Genomic DNA, 15,480 nt, shown 5'->3' with positions numbered 1-15,480 from the left:
GTAAGCCTGGGCTGCAACAAGTTGTGATAGAACTGTTGAAATAAATGGTCTTTGTAAAAAAGAAGGAAACAGACCCCTTCATTTAGTATGTATTTATGGGACTTACCTGTTTTTGCATTGCTGTAGGTGGTTCAGTTAATGATAAGTCCTAAATGCATAGAGAAAGCCATTGCTCCTAGAGGGAAGGGCTTATAGTCTACTGTAAGAGGGAGGTTACAGAGTGATGCAGAGTTGTGACTGAGTAGCCAACCTTTGTCAAGGTTGAATTTTAGTTTGACAAGATGAAGGAAGGATATGGGTTAGTAGAAGACATTATGTTTTACAAAGGATTGGGGGATTGAGAAGATGGCCCCTTGGATTCAGTGCTTGTCATGTAAATGTGGGGCATGGAGGTAGACGCCTCAGTGATCTTAGTAGACAAGAGGCAGAGAAGCGGGCTCCTTGGGGCAAGCTGGACTAGTGGCAATGAATGAGCTCCAGGTTCAGCAATAAATAAAGTAGATAGCAATCAAAGGTCAACTTTGGGTTTCCACATGCATGTGTATACACATCATGCATTTACACACCCACACATGAACACATGTACATCACACACATTTATAAAAATGGTACCTATGTTTCTTTGTGTCCTTGTATTTGTGCATGTGTAGTTTCTGTCTTGGCTTTTCCTAGAAAGGGTAGAAATGTAAGATTGTGCTGAAATCTCTGTGTACTTTGTTCATTGTAATGAAGTTCCAGAAATAGAATTACTGGATCAAAAGAGGGATCCCCATGAGATGGCTCAGCAGGTAAAAGTGCTCATGTATTGCTACATAGTCAGTCCCTGGAGTCAGCCACAGTGGAAGGAGAGAACTTAGTCCCAAAAGTTTTCCTCTCTTCTTCACGTATCCCCTAAAAACACACACACACACACACACACACACACACACACACACACACACACACACAAATAAAAATTTAGAAAAAATTATCTGCATTTATAAGTTTGGTTATATTACCTTAATGTTTTGCTTATTGTAACCCTCCTGTGTTATGAGATTATCTATTTTCCTTTTTAAGTTTTTGCTGGTCTGCAACGGAATATGACATGTGACTTATTTCAATTTTCAATTTATTTTGTAAGATAATCCTTGTAGCAGTAGAGATTAAGAATAGCTGAACTAGAAGTTAGTGATAGACAGTAGTATAGTGGTTCATGCATGAGAAAGAGTACCTCAAGTTGAAGTGTGGTGATATTGGGTTCTAGGGCCAGCATGACCTGCCTCAAAAACAAAATAACAAAAATAAATACCCCCAAAGACCTGGATAGTAAAGAGGGTTGAGGAGCGTTGAACTCAAAAGATTAGAAAGTAAAATGGATGAGAGTTAATCTTAGAATAAGATAGGTGGGACTTTGATGAAGAAAGATAATGCAAAGATGACTGTTGTTTCCCCCTCAGATTTCTAGTTCGGAAAATTGGGTTATGATAATCATTCAAGAAAAGGAGTACACTTGGTGGGTAAAATTATTTAGAATCTGCTAAAAATTTGAGATGCTTGCTTGTGGGAGACAGTCTGATGGTGGTTCTTTCGTGGTAGTTAAAAGGGCAAATTTGTGGTTTTGGAGAGAAAGGAAATTAGTGAGGTAATAGATTGTAGGAAGTATCTCACATGGGAATGATTAGTATTTTCCAGAGAGTGCTTGCAGAAGAATGTTACGTACAGGGTGCAGTTACTATGGACTCAGTATGGAGATTCCTCAAAAATGTAATAGAACCTAATATGTGACTCAGCATAACCACTCCTGGGTAGCTACTGGGATGGACTTGTGAGTTAGTATACCACAGAGAAACCTACATGGCCAAGATTACTGCTGCAGTACAATAACAGTAGCCGAGAAATAAAACCAGCTAGATGTCTACAAGTAGGTGAATGGATAAAGAAAAGTGGTAGATATATAGTGGCACTTTTTTTTCAGCTAAAAAAAAACAATTGCAGGAAAATAGATGAAGTTAGAGAGGTGAACTGAAAAGAGAAGTTTGCAAAAGACAAAGTGATAAACTTTGAAAGTCTTTTCAGTGCTATAAAGGATACAGAGAATTCCTTAAAAATGTCAGCCACTGAGAAGAAAGATAAGGGTATTGTTGGTATTTTTGATTATTTTCAATAAAACATGAGTGAATGGATAGGTGATGGAAGACATGAGCTATAATGGGTTGAGAAATCAATGAAAGTGAAATTAGGGTGAAAAATATTGTATAAGCCATTATGGTTAGTCAAGGGACAGGAGGCAGTAGTATGGCTTTTGCTGATTGGTGAACTGGTTGAATGTATCTCGGACATGCTACGGTACAGGGACAAACCACTAGACAGCTCTGATGATAGAGAAAGGAAGGCTAATAGGTGGAGTAAGATTCAAAGAAGAGCACGGGACTGATGTTTTGGTTACAGTGAATGGTTGTTAGTTACGTCCTAGGCGGGGAGAGGAAATGTTAATAAGAATGAGGACCCTTTCTGGAGACAGTTTGAGGAATGTTTGAATGTCATAGCTATTTTCTCTGTGAAGCATCTTCATCTACCAAGACAGAATAAACACAAGGTTGGGCAGAAAGTCAAAGGATAGTGATAAAGGGTTGATGAGGACAGTGAGCTTCTGCTATAGGAAGCTTAGGTGGATGTTGATAATGGAACTGAATTGAACAGCCAGTCAAGAGTGAAGAGACTTAAATGTATTAGTAAGATGTTCTAGTATAAAAATTGGGTTTTTATTTTATTTTAAAAGTTTTTAATTTATTTTTATTTTTGTGTGTTTTGTCTGCATGTACATATGTGCACTGTGTGTGCTATGTACCTACTGTGGTCGGAAGTAGTCAGTCTCCTGGAACTAGAACTATGGGTGGTGGTTAGCAAGCTGGGAACTGAACCTGCATTCTTTTTGAGAGCAGCAAGTACTAAGTACTCTTTTTTTTTTTTCAAGACAGGGTTTCTCTGTGTAGCCGTTGTTATCCTGGACTCACTTTGTAGACCAGGCTGGCCTTGAACTCACAGTGATCCACCTGCCTCTGCCTCAAGTGCTGGGATTAAAGGCGTGCACCACCCCACCCAGCTAAGTACTCCTAATTGCTGAGCCAGCCCCTTTATTTTATTTTTAAAATTAATTTTATTTATTTATATTTGTGTGTATATACATAAACACATGTATGCTTGTGCCATAGTACATGTATAGAGGTCAGAGGACATCTTCTAGAAGTCTGTTCTTTCCTACTGTGCCGGTTCCAAGGAGGGAAAATAGAGTGTCAGCCTTGGTGGCAGTCTTTGCCCATTAAGTCATCTTGGCTCAAAATGCTGTTCTTAAATATCAGTGCCAGATTTTTCTCTATCAAGACTAGACATCCCAGCACCAAGGGTAGAGGAAATAGTTGGCTTCTTCCCAGATTATGAAGGAGACAGCACTCTGGCTTCTTTCTGCATTCTCTGGCTTCCACCTTCTAGCTTTCTAAGTGCTTGTTAAGGAGTATGGCTTTACCTTTACCTGTACATTGGTTTTTGCCTTTATTGCTCTGTTAGAAAGCTCACTCCTCTAGAAGACTGATTTAAACGTGTAGAGATAGGTTTAGTAGCGATTGACACCAGTATATCAACTGTAGTATTGTTGAATCCAGACTTTAAAAAAATCTTCTTTATATTTATCTTTCTTTTAGGTCCTGGGGTTCTGATTCAGGTCAGTTTTAATGGTCCCAAAAAAGTAAATATGGACAGAAATAAACTTGTTTTAGCGTATCTTGGTGTATTTCAATATTTTTATATATATTAAATATATTTAAATGTGATATTTATTCCAGTCTAGTTAAAAGATATGAGTTCAAAGAAAGCAAAGGTACATTTAATTTAAACAGGTATCTTTGTTCATGTTACTGTGTAATTTTGCTATAATGAAGTAGTTAGGTTGTTTTAAAATTAGATATAGAAGTGTGACTTTTGGTTGTATCTTTTGTGTGCTCTATTGTACAGGCATTTTTGAACTTTTTCTCAGTATCATCTCTTTTCTCATCAAAGTAAAGATTGTATTAAACAATCCACTTTTGGAATCAAACCATTTATAATGAGTTGGAAAATTGTTAGTGTTTTCTACCTTCCAGCAAAGATAGTTCATAAAGTGGTATTTTAACATAAAACATATTGACTTCAAACCTTTAAGATTGGCAAAGGTTTTGTAGTAAGTGAATAGAGGAGCTGTGTGGAATGGTTACATTGAACCAACAAACATTGCTTTACATATTTCTTTTCTTTGTGTTGATAAAACTATTTCTCTCTCTCTCTCTCTCTCTCTCTCTCTCTCTCTCTCTCTCTCTCTCTCTCTCTCTCTCTCTCTCTCTCTCTCTCTCTCTCTCTCTCTTTCTCTCTCTTTGAGACAGGGTTTCTCTGTGTAGCCTTGGTTGTCCTAGACTCACTTTGTAGACCCGGCTGGCCTCGAACTCATAGTGATCTGCCCTGCCTCTTGCCTCCCAAGTGCTGGGATTAAAGGCGTGTGCCGCCAGGCCTGACTTCTAATGAGATTGTTAAACCAAAATTTAACTTCAGTTTTCCCCTCAAATGCTGGGCAAGGTAGGAAGATGATTTTATAAGGCTTGCTAGTTTCACTTTTCAGAATAGAAAAAGTACAAAAGAGTTACTAACATGAGAGAATTCCTGGGTGGCTTGGGATTATTGATAATTGTTTTAATACAGAATTTTAGACACTAAACATATCTTTTTATAAAAACTAGGAGATGAAGATAAAGATCTAAGTTCTAAAGATAGGCACTTTCCCCAGTCTTTCACTAGCTAATTGACTTTTGACCAACTTACATACCATCCCAGAGTCTTTGTTTTATTTTAATCTGGGAAATGAAGTAAAAGACTTACATAGAAACATGAAGGAAATTGCAAAAATGCAATGCAAATGGTAGTTATTATTAGAAGTAATTTTAATTTCAAAAAAATCTGCACTTCTCTTTTGGAGAAGCCTTATTCTGAAGTACTAGTTCTTCATGACTGCAGAAGAAGACACTTATGCAGAAATCATACATATGATGACTCAATTTTTATTGAAGCTTTCTTTGTCTGTTTTTAGAAATTCATTTTTAATAGTAGCTTTAAAATTATGGTGAAATTCTGAGTACTTAACAGGACCAACCATCAAAGAGTTATTTAAAGTCTCTAATATTTTTTATTCAGAATAATTTCACAGGTTGAGGTGAAAAATTTTAACTTTTTAGTACTGTTTAGAATCAGGTGGGTTTTTGTTGTTTGTTTGGGTTTTTAAAAAAGATTTTATTTTAACTTTTTTGTGTGTATATATCTGTTCGTCTGTGTTTGTGTATGTCACCTGTGTGTTCTAGAAGGCTAGAAGAGGGTGTTGGATTCTCTGGAGCTAGTGTTACAGGCAGCTGTGAGGTGCCTTATGCGGGTGCTGGGAATCAAACTTGTATCTTGTGTAAGAGCTGCGATTGCTCTTAACTACTGGGCTGATTTTTCTAGCCCATATTTTTGTTGTTGTTGTTTTGCTTTTGCTTTTTAAGGCAGAGTTTTGCATTATGTAGCCTCAGCTTTCTGAAGGCTAGGATTAGTGGCTTGGGACCAGTTTATAAAACTTAACTCAAAGTTTAGGCCAACTTCATCCATCAATATTGAACTGTTTAAAAACGAGTGCTCCGATGATGATGATCCCCATGTATTCTGGACTCTTCATAGATAGGTGAGATTTCTGGTGCTACCCAGTGTTTGAAATTTGAAAATGACAGTTAATTCAGTTATCTAGATTATGAGACTATTTAAAATATTTTTTAAACAGTTTCTCTTTGTAGCTCCTTGCTCTCCTCAAATTCATTCTGTAGACAAAGCTGACCTTAAACTCAGAGATCCACCTCTGCCTCTCAAGTGCTGAGATTAAAGGCATGGACCACCATCCTGCCAGAATATTTAAATTCTTACGATCTTAAAGTAATTAAACCATTCACTGCTGAGTGTGTTGGCACATGCTTTTGGTTTTGAAATTTATTCTCTCTCTCTCTCTCTCTCTCTCTCTCTCTCTCTCTCTCTCTCTCTGCTCGTCTCTCGTGTCTCCTGCGCTCATGCTCTCTTTCTCATGCTCTCTTCTCATCTCTCTACGCTCTCGCCTCTCTCTCTCTCTCTGTGTGTGTGTGTGTGTGTGTGTGTGTGTGTGTGTGTGTGTGTACACATGTGCCACAATATGAGGACACTTGGAGGAATTGGTTCTCTCTTTCCACCATGGATCAAAATCAGACTTTGTGGCAAGCACTTTTACCTGCTGAGCCATCTTGATAGCTTAGCACAGACTTAAAAAAAAGTTTTTAAAAAAATTTTATGTTAATAAGTTCTCTGTCTGCATGTACACCTGCATACCATAAGAGGGCATCAGCTCATATTATAGTTGGCTGTGAACCACCGTGTGGTTTCTGGGAATTGAACTCAGGACCTCTGGAAGAGCAGCCAATGCTCTTAACCACTGAGCCATCTCTCCAGCCCCTCCCCCAAGCAGAGACTTTTAAGGCCTCATCACCTGTCACCTGCCATCTACTGCAGCAGACCCATAAATGCTTTCCCTGCTTTGAGTCTTGGTCCATTTCTGCCCATCAACATTTTCAAGGCCAGCAAGATGGTATAGCAATAGGCATCTGGTCTCATCATTGCTTAAAGTTCTCCCATGACTCACAGTGGATGCTCTCATGCTTCTGGTCAGGGTTAGGGCTTTAGGGTCCCTCTGAATCAATTTGTCTCCTAGTCTCACTTTCTAGGCCCCATCTACCTACATTAGGATTATGTAGAACTGCTTGGCTAGAGACTTGCCCCCACCCTCAAGTTCCCCAAGAGATTATGATGTCTGTCCCAATTGAGAAACCTCCAGCTTTCCAGGATCAAGTCTCAGCCTTTCTGTCAGGTGCAGGAAGCACTTTGTGATCTGGCTTCAGTTTAGCAGTTGGCTGTATTCCCCAGCATGCCTTGTGACACACTTTATGCTTAATCCCTTCCATACCGTTTTTGTTTCTGTGCCTGTGTTCATAGCTTGTCCTTTACCTGAATGAAGTAAGTGTTCCTCTCATTCAGCCCGAATGAGATAGCTTTTTTTTTTTTTTTTGCTATACAGTGAGGCACTATCATTTCAGATGCTGACCTTTCATGTTCTATATGAACTTATATTATTAAAGATTGCATTAGAGAGCCAAGCTTCTCTTATAATGTGAATAAACAGGCATTTGCCTTTTCTCCATGAGACACCTTCATTTTCAGTTTAAATTATTCAAGGAAAAGTAAAATAATTTATCAACAAATAAGATAAACATAAACATATCTTTTATTTGTTTTTGAGACAAGTTCTCATGTATAGCCTTGGCTGGCTTTTTGTTTGTTTGTTTTTTGACATGGGGGTTTCTTTGTGTGGCCTTGGCTGTCCTGGAACTTGTTCTGTAGACCAGACTGGCCATGAACGTACAGAGTTCAGCCTGCCTTTGCCTCCTGAGTGCTTGGATTAAAGCCATGTACCACCACACTTGACTTTTGTATTTTATTAAATAGATCATTTTTAAAGATTAAAAAGAAAACTGTGGTCCTAATTCTAGATGAGTCAGAAATCAAGTTGACAAGTTGTCAGTATATTCTTGCCTTTAAAAAAAAATGTGGTGTTTTATGTGTCTGTATATCTGTATCTACATATGTATATGTTTGGGCAAGCACATACTGTGGCATTCATGTGGAAGTCAGAGGGCTACTTTAGTGGGGAGTTGGTTCTTTTCTTCCACAATATTAGTTCCACAGATCAAACTCTGATCTTCAGGCTTGGAGGCAAGTACTTTTACCCACAGAACCATCTTGCTTGCCCTATTCTTCCTTTTTACTGTTGGTTTTGAAATACTGGCACATATATATGGTTTTTCAAGACAGGGTTTCTCTCTATGTAGCCTTCTCTGTCCTTGACTCACTTTGTATGCCAGTCTGGTCTTGAATTCACAAAGATCCACCTGCCTCTGCCTCATAAGTGTTGGGATTAAAGGTGTGCACTACCGCTGCCTGACTCATTTTATGTTCTTTATAAGAATTTTGCTTAGGTAAATGCAGATTTTGAACTTGATGGAGAACATGATGGGACTTTTTGACACTGCATTCTGAGTTCTGTTCTTCCTTCCTTTTGTGTGTGTGTGTGTGTGTGTGTGTGTGTATACATACATACATACATACATACATACATACATACATACATACATACACAGGGTTTTCCTGTGTAGCCCTGGCTGTCCTGGAATGCACTCTGTAGACCAGGCTGACCTCAAACTCACAGAGATCCACCAGCCTCTGCCTTCTGAGTGCTGGGATTAAAGATGTGTGCTATCATACCTGGCTCATGTTTCTTTAATAGACTTAACTTAATAAGTCTAACTTTTCATGGTAAATTGTCCTAGGTGCTGAGTTTTTATTATCCTTTACTGTGTTGCTGGAGATGCCCCTAAATAATGTGTGATATAATGTTACTTACATGGCAGTTCTATTTTTGGTTTTTATTCAAATACAGAGTGTGTTTGACACTATTTTTCTTGTGTTTATTTTCATACATAACACCAATTATTAACTGTTGACTTCTATAAAGGTTTTTAAAACTACAGTTGGCTCTTCTACCTTCTATCTCTTTTCTTTGTTTCTCTCCTCCCTTTTCCTTATGGCCCCTCCTTTTCTTTAAAGAGGGCAAATGGGCACATCAGAGTGTGTTTGAGTTTATATATTGCTGTATTTATTACCAAGGACTTTGACTTAAAGTCACAAGTTAAAGTTGTATATATGTATTACTTAGGTCTTGTAAGATTGCTTGTTTTTTTGGCTTTTTGGTATAAGGTCTCCTATGTAGACCAAGTTGGTCTTAAACTTAGTGAAATCTGCCTGTCTTTGACTTCTTAGTGCTAAGAAGATTAAAGGCATGTGCCATCAAGCCCAGCATTTTATAAATTTTAAGCAGATTGAACTAGAATTGTCATTCCCTATCTTATTGAGGTATACATTTCTGGAAATGATGCTTTATTTTTAAGTGAATATTCTGATGAAAATAGTTCACATCAAATTATGTTTGAGAGGGGCTGGAGAAATGGCTCAGTGGTGAAGAGCACTGACTGCTCTTCCAGAGGTCATGAGTTCAATTCTCAGCAACCACATAGTGGCTCACAACCATCTATAATGTGATCTGATGCCCTCTTCTGGCCTGAAGGTATACGTGCAAGCAGAGCACATACATAACACATAAATACATACATAATAATAAATAAATTAAAAAAAATTATGTCTGAGAATAGTAACCATGAAATAGTGTTTATAAAATATGCATATGGAGACCATGCTTTTTTTTATTTTACTACTAGACCTTTAAAGCCTTCACCTTAAATGTTAAAAGATGATTTTAAGTGTAGGAGATCTTTAACCTCTGGTTTAGTAAAGGCTAAATATATCCTTTTACTTACAGTTTCTAGGCTACTAGGCATTTTTCTCTGTGAGTACTACTTCTTTTAATATCTGATTTCAATTTTAGAAGTCTTCAGAAGTGTATTTATTGATCCTTCTACTTGTCTAGGTTAAAATCACCCAATTCTATGTGAATCAAGTTAAAGATAATGTTTGTTGGGCTGGGCGTGGTGGTGCAGTGCCTTTAATCCCAGCACTTGAGAGGCAGAGGCAGGTGGATAGCTATGAGTTCCAGGACAGCCTGGTCTACAAAGTGAGTCTAGGACAACCAGGACTATACAGAGAAACCCTGTCTCAAAAAACCAGAGAGACAGAGAGAGGGAGGGAGAATGTTTATTAACAAGACTCTCAAAAACAGTAACTTCCTGTTTAAGCATTATTACTTGAGATTGTATTTTCTGCTTGTTTAGTGGATGATGCCAGCAAAATAGAACATGATGGTTCATCTGGACTGACCATGGACACTGAATCGGAAATTGATCCTTGTAAAGTGGATGGTGCATGCCCTGAAGTCATCAAGGTGTACATTTTTAAAGCCGACCCTGGAGAAGATGACTTAGGTGAGCAGTGCTGAGCAGTGCTTGGTTGAGTCTGATTGTTTTTCAGTTATTTAGATTGCAAAGATGTGAAGTCTTTTCTGAAGATAAAATAATTTTAACATAGTATCAGAAGAATATGTTTTTAAAAAGGAAGAGGTGGAAATGAAATTTTAAGACAAAATCTTGGAGCCTCTGTTTTCCTTAATAGGTGGAACTGTAGACATCGTGGAAAGTGAGCCAGAGAATGACCATGGAGTTGAACTAATTGATCCAAACAATAGTATTCGTGTTCCCAGGGAAAAGATGGTTTATATGGCTGTTAATGACTCTCAGCAAGAAGATGAAGATTTAAGTAAGTAGGTGGTCTTTCTGTGGGAGAAAAATCTGTTTCTAAATGTTTTCTCTGTCACTTTTAAATGGTCAATAGTTGAAAAAATAAGTAGCATTGTTTTAGAAATTATGCTGCTGTGTCCTGAGGGAATCGTTACTTGCTCATTATGTATGTTTAGAAAGTTTGTTACTTTAAAATTAAATTATAGTGAAAACTAAGAAATAAGTAATTCAGCAAATGTTCTTTGAGTGTTTTTTTATACAAAAGCTGTATTCTAGGTATGTAATGTTTGGACTTCCCAATCGCATATTAGCAGAATTCAAATAAAACTATTTTTTCTATGATATCTCTAAAGCTGGCCAGAAAAGTTCATATAATTTTCTACTTAGATGTTGCTGAAATTGCTGATGAAGTTTATATGGAAGTGATTGTTGGAGAGGAGGATGCTGCAGCCGCAGCCGCAGCTGCAGTGCATGAACAGCAAATAGATGACAATGAAATGAAAACTTTCATGCCGATTGCATGGGCAGCCGCTTATGGTAAGTCACAGAGCAGCTCTTTGGACATGATTTTGTGGTTTTAGGTTTCAGAAATCTGAAATGCTAGTAGTGTATAAGTATTATTTGATTTAAACATGAAGATTATAAACTCAACGTTTGCCCTGACTTTTAATAGGCATTTCCTTTATGTACATTCAAGGAATGTATAAATAGACAGGCTTTCAGACTGGAACTTTTCGTCTTAACTGTATCAGACCCATGACTTTAAAATCTTGGGAGACAGCATGGGAACCCATGGGGAAAATACTAGTGTTTTAGTTTTGGAAGCTAGGTATTTCCATGGTCTTAATATAATGAATGTGTAGCTGGGCATGGTGGTGCACGCCTTTAATCCCATCACTCGGGAGGCAGAGGCAGGTGGATCGCTGTGAGTTCGAGGCCGGCCTGGTCTACAAAGTGAGTCCAGGATGGCCAAGGCTACACAGAGAAACCCTGTCTTGAAAAACCAAAAAAAAAAAAAAAAAAAAAAAAAAAGAATGTGCTCATAAAACTCCATTACCTAGTGTGGGGTATATCTGTCATTCATGAGTATCCTGGCTTTTCATTGTTGTAGTTAATAAAGGATTCCTAATTGTCTATAATTTATAATACTGTATGATTTTTTTAAATACACATTGTTAGGTAATAATTCTGATGGAATTGAAAACCGGAATGGCACTGCAAGTGCTCTCTTGCACATAGATGAGTCTGCTGGCCTCGGCAGACTGGCTAAACAAAAACCAAAGAAAAGGAGAAGACCTGATTCCAGGCAGTACCAAACAGGTGAGGGCATGTGAGTTTCATGGTGCAGCGTGCGCCGCAGGCTCTCAGGAAATGCTAGTGTGCATCCATAGGGGTATCATGGTATTTATTGGCTAGATAACATGTAGCTTTTGTGTATTGAATTTTAAAATACAATTTTCAGAATTCAGTGATATTCATGAATGATTTTCTTGACTAAAAAATGAATGCAAAATAGCTCAAAAAAGGATGAAAAGGTTTAAAACTTGAATTATGTGAAAATGAATCCTGTATCCATGTTGGCAAATGTTACTTGTTGAAAAAATACAGTTAAAGAATGATTATTTCAGCATAAAATGGGCATAATTGTCAGAGCAACAGGATAAATACTTGAGTTTGATATAGCTTATTATATAATAATTTGCATACTAAGGTATATTTAAGCTTTATTAAAGCTAACATAAATTAATGTTTTTATTTATTTATTTAAATTAATGATTTTAATAAAGCAGGAGTTCTAACTAAAAGGCTTTATATGAATAATTCCCCCTGATTTCTAGATCGAAAATACTAACTTACTTTTCAATAGAAATTACATACTTATTAGTTGATTTTGTTAAAATGGAAGCAGTTTGTTTAGTGTAGACCAAGTTCTTAGGGCCAGGTTGTTGTATCTCTTAGATTGGAAATGCTAAAAGAAACGTTGCTTAGGACAGAGCCCAAATTAGGAGCCCTTGACTGTAGTGTTCAGAGCACACATTCAGACTTTTGAAGAAACCAAAACCAGCATGTTTTAGTCACTTTATGCTCCTTTCCTTTCTTAGCAATAATAATTGGCCCAGATGGACATCCTCTGACTGTCTACCCTTGCATGATTTGTGGGAAGAAGTTTAAATCAAGAGGTTTCTTGAAAAGGCACATGAAAAATCATCCTGAACACCTTGCCAAGAAGAAGTACCGTTGTACTGACTGTGATTACACTACCAACAAGAAGATAAGTTTACACAATCACCTGGAGAGCCACAAGCTAACCAGCAAGGCAGAGAAGGCCATAGAATGCGATGAGTGTGGAAAGCATTTCTCTCATGCTGGGGCTTTGTTTACTCATAAAATGGTGCATAAGGAAAAAGGAGCCAACAAAATGCACAAGTGTAAATTCTGTGAATACGAAACAGCTGAACAAGGCTTATTGAACCGCCACCTTTTGGCAGTCCACAGCAAGAATTTTCCTCACATTTGCGTAGAGTGTGGCAAAGGTTTCCGTCACCCCTCAGAGCTAAAAAAGCACATGCGAATCCATACTGGGGAGAAGCCGTATGAATGCCAGTACTGCGAATACAGGTCTGCAGACTCTTCTAACTTGAAAACACACGTCAAAACTAAGCATAGTAAAGAGATGCCATTCAAGTGTGATATTTGTCTTCTGACATTCTCAGATACCAAAGAGGTGCAACAACATGCTCTTATCCATCAAGAGAGCAAAACACACCAGTGTTTGCATTGCGACCACAAGAGTTCGAACTCAAGTGATTTGAAGCGACACATAATTTCAGTTCACACAAAGGACTATCCTCATAAGTGTGACATGTGTGATAAAGGCTTTCATAGGCCCTCAGAACTCAAGAAACATGTGGCTGCCCACAAGGGCAAAAAAATGCACCAGTGTAGACACTGTGACTTTAAGATTGCAGATCCGTTTGTACTAAGTCGACATATTCTCTCGGTTCACACAAAGGACCTTCCATTTAGGTGTAAGAGATGTAGAAAGGGATTTCGGCAACAGAGTGAGCTTAAAAAGCATATGAAGACACACAGTGGCCGGAAAGTGTATCAGTGTGAGTACTGTGAATATAGCACTACAGATGCCTCAGGCTTTAAGCGGCACGTTATCTCCATTCATACAAAAGACTATCCTCACCGCTGTGAGTACTGCAAGAAAGGATTCCGAAGACCCTCGGAAAAGAACCAGCACATAATGCGACATCATAAAGAAGTTGGCCTGCCCTAACAGTACTCTTCATCAATGTTTGTAGAAGAACTGGCCTTGAAACAGAAAGTTCATTTAAAAGCCAATCAGTCTTGTTCACATACAATACTGTATATTGATTTATGCTGTGTACAAATAGGATTATTGCTTCTAGTTGGCTTTATTTTTTTTTTCACATTTTGTTCAATAGTGTGTTCTGAATTCTATTCAGTTTGTTTAATACATGGGGGAAAGCAGCAACAAGTTAGTTGCTTTTACTAAAGTAATCCCTGATTCTATACTGAAGTTTTCTATCTTAGAAGTTTTATATTTATTTTAAAATATTTACCTTGCTTACCTTGATGGTACTCTTGTAAGACCATTTAACTCATGGTAACTCTGTATTGGTAACTGAAAGTATTCATATTGACTTATTTTTTCTCTCTCTTACAAATTTCTCACAATTAAATCGTCAGAGACATCTAATGGAATGGGAGATTTTTAACAGTGAGGTCTCATGATTCATAACATGGAAGTCATTTACTTGTCTTGCTTAGTATTTGTAGACTGTATGACAATGGAAGTTTTTATATGAACTTTTGTGTCCCTGGCATCGCTGAGTTAAAGAACAGTGGCTGGGTTTGTGTTTACTTTACTTTCTTTCTTTTTTTTTTTTTTTTTTCTTTTTAGTGGACAAGATATTTTTTTTTTCTTTAGACTATTTACATCTTTTGTCAGTGTAGCAAACTTTTAGAAAACCTTGTTGAGATTTTTGCTTGATCTTGTTGTATTTTGATTATTCTATCTGTGCTGCTTTGTCTTGGAATGGTTGTGTGCTACAAATGAATTTAACTGAGGACTGCATTTTGGAATCTCCTAGGGGTAACTTGTGGCTCATAGGATCTTTTGCAACTTTATATATGTAAATGTACCCTGAATTATATCTATCTATCTATATATACACATATATATGTAACATGTATCTGTGTGTATTGCTTATTTTACATACTTATACACACAACCCCCAGTAGTAGTTGTTTAAAATCTATAATGAAAAGTATTAAATTTACAGTAACGTGAAAGATCCAGGGATGCAAGAGAGAGCATTTTGTAAGTCTTGCTCTTCAGAGAGACTACTCAGGTGAAGAATTAGAAGGAAAATAAGGACACTAGTATTTTTAAAGAGTAAAGGTATTTTCTTTTAAATATCTTTGGTAATTGAAAAATAATTGAAAAAAATAGAAGTTAAGATGTTTATAGATACAATGTTTTCATACAGTTTCAACTCCATGCCTTTATATTTTTCTGAAAAGCGAATGGGTATCCAGACATGAATCCCTCAGTTCTCTCTGAGAAGCTGGAGAGAGAACCCTTGTTTGACCAAGTGAGAGGGATAGGAAGGGAGTGATGGCTCCATGGACCAGAGAACGGGTGCTAATAAGGACTTGGACTTGGCAGATTGAGCCTGCTCTGTTAGTTCTTAGTTAACTTGAAAAAACTTAACACTCGCTTGTCTTGGATTACATGATAGAGGTGTGGTCCAAGTGTGTGAACAGTCTGAGGCCTCACTTGGATCCTCACCAAGTCTTTCAGAGTTTTGTTTTTGAGAGCTGGCAATTTGTGACATACAGGTCTGATCGCTGATAAAATTTGTAAAAAGAAGTTGGATTCTAAGATTTTTGTTAAGATGTCTTTTGGAAACAGTTTCTAGAGTCCCTGGAATTGGCTGTTGGCACACGGGTCTGGCACATCATGGGAGATTTAGAGATTTCTTCCCACTCGATAGCTGCCTTGCCGCCTCATTATGGTGCTCCATCCCTTTCGTGCCGTTAGGTTTTTACCTTTCATCTTTCTCTTTGTCATCAAGATTTGTATTCAAAGTTA

At 37.5% G+C, this 15,480-nt stretch overlaps 1 protein-coding gene across 5 annotated transcripts in view; it reads left to right on the top strand.

Annotated features, from left to right (window-relative positions):
- The window catches only part of Zfx (zinc finger protein X-linked), a 43,604-nt gene extending 28,785 nt beyond the window's left edge, over positions 1–14,819 (top strand). For all 5 annotated transcript variants that reach the window (XM_051142374.1, XM_051142373.1, XM_051142376.1 and 2 more), the window contains 5 exons: positions 9,891–10,040; positions 10,228–10,371; positions 10,740–10,889; positions 11,532–11,672; positions 12,455–14,819. In XM_051142374.1, the coding sequence (XP_050998331.1) occupies positions 9,891–10,040; positions 10,228–10,371; positions 10,740–10,889; positions 11,532–11,672; positions 12,455–13,638 (1,769 nt within the window). In that variant the 3' untranslated portion in view covers positions 13,639–14,819. The remainder of the gene's footprint in view (positions 1–9,890; positions 10,041–10,227; positions 10,372–10,739; positions 10,890–11,531; positions 11,673–12,454) is intronic.
- The last annotated feature ends 661 nt before the right edge of the window (positions 14,820–15,480 follow it).

Source organism: Acomys russatus, chromosome X (assembly GCF_903995435.1).
Source record: "Acomys russatus chromosome X, mAcoRus1.1, whole genome shotgun sequence".
NCBI classification, from domain to species: domain Eukaryota; kingdom Metazoa; phylum Chordata; class Mammalia; order Rodentia; family Muridae; genus Acomys; species Acomys russatus.
This window is presented reverse-complemented; position numbering and strand designations above follow the sequence as displayed.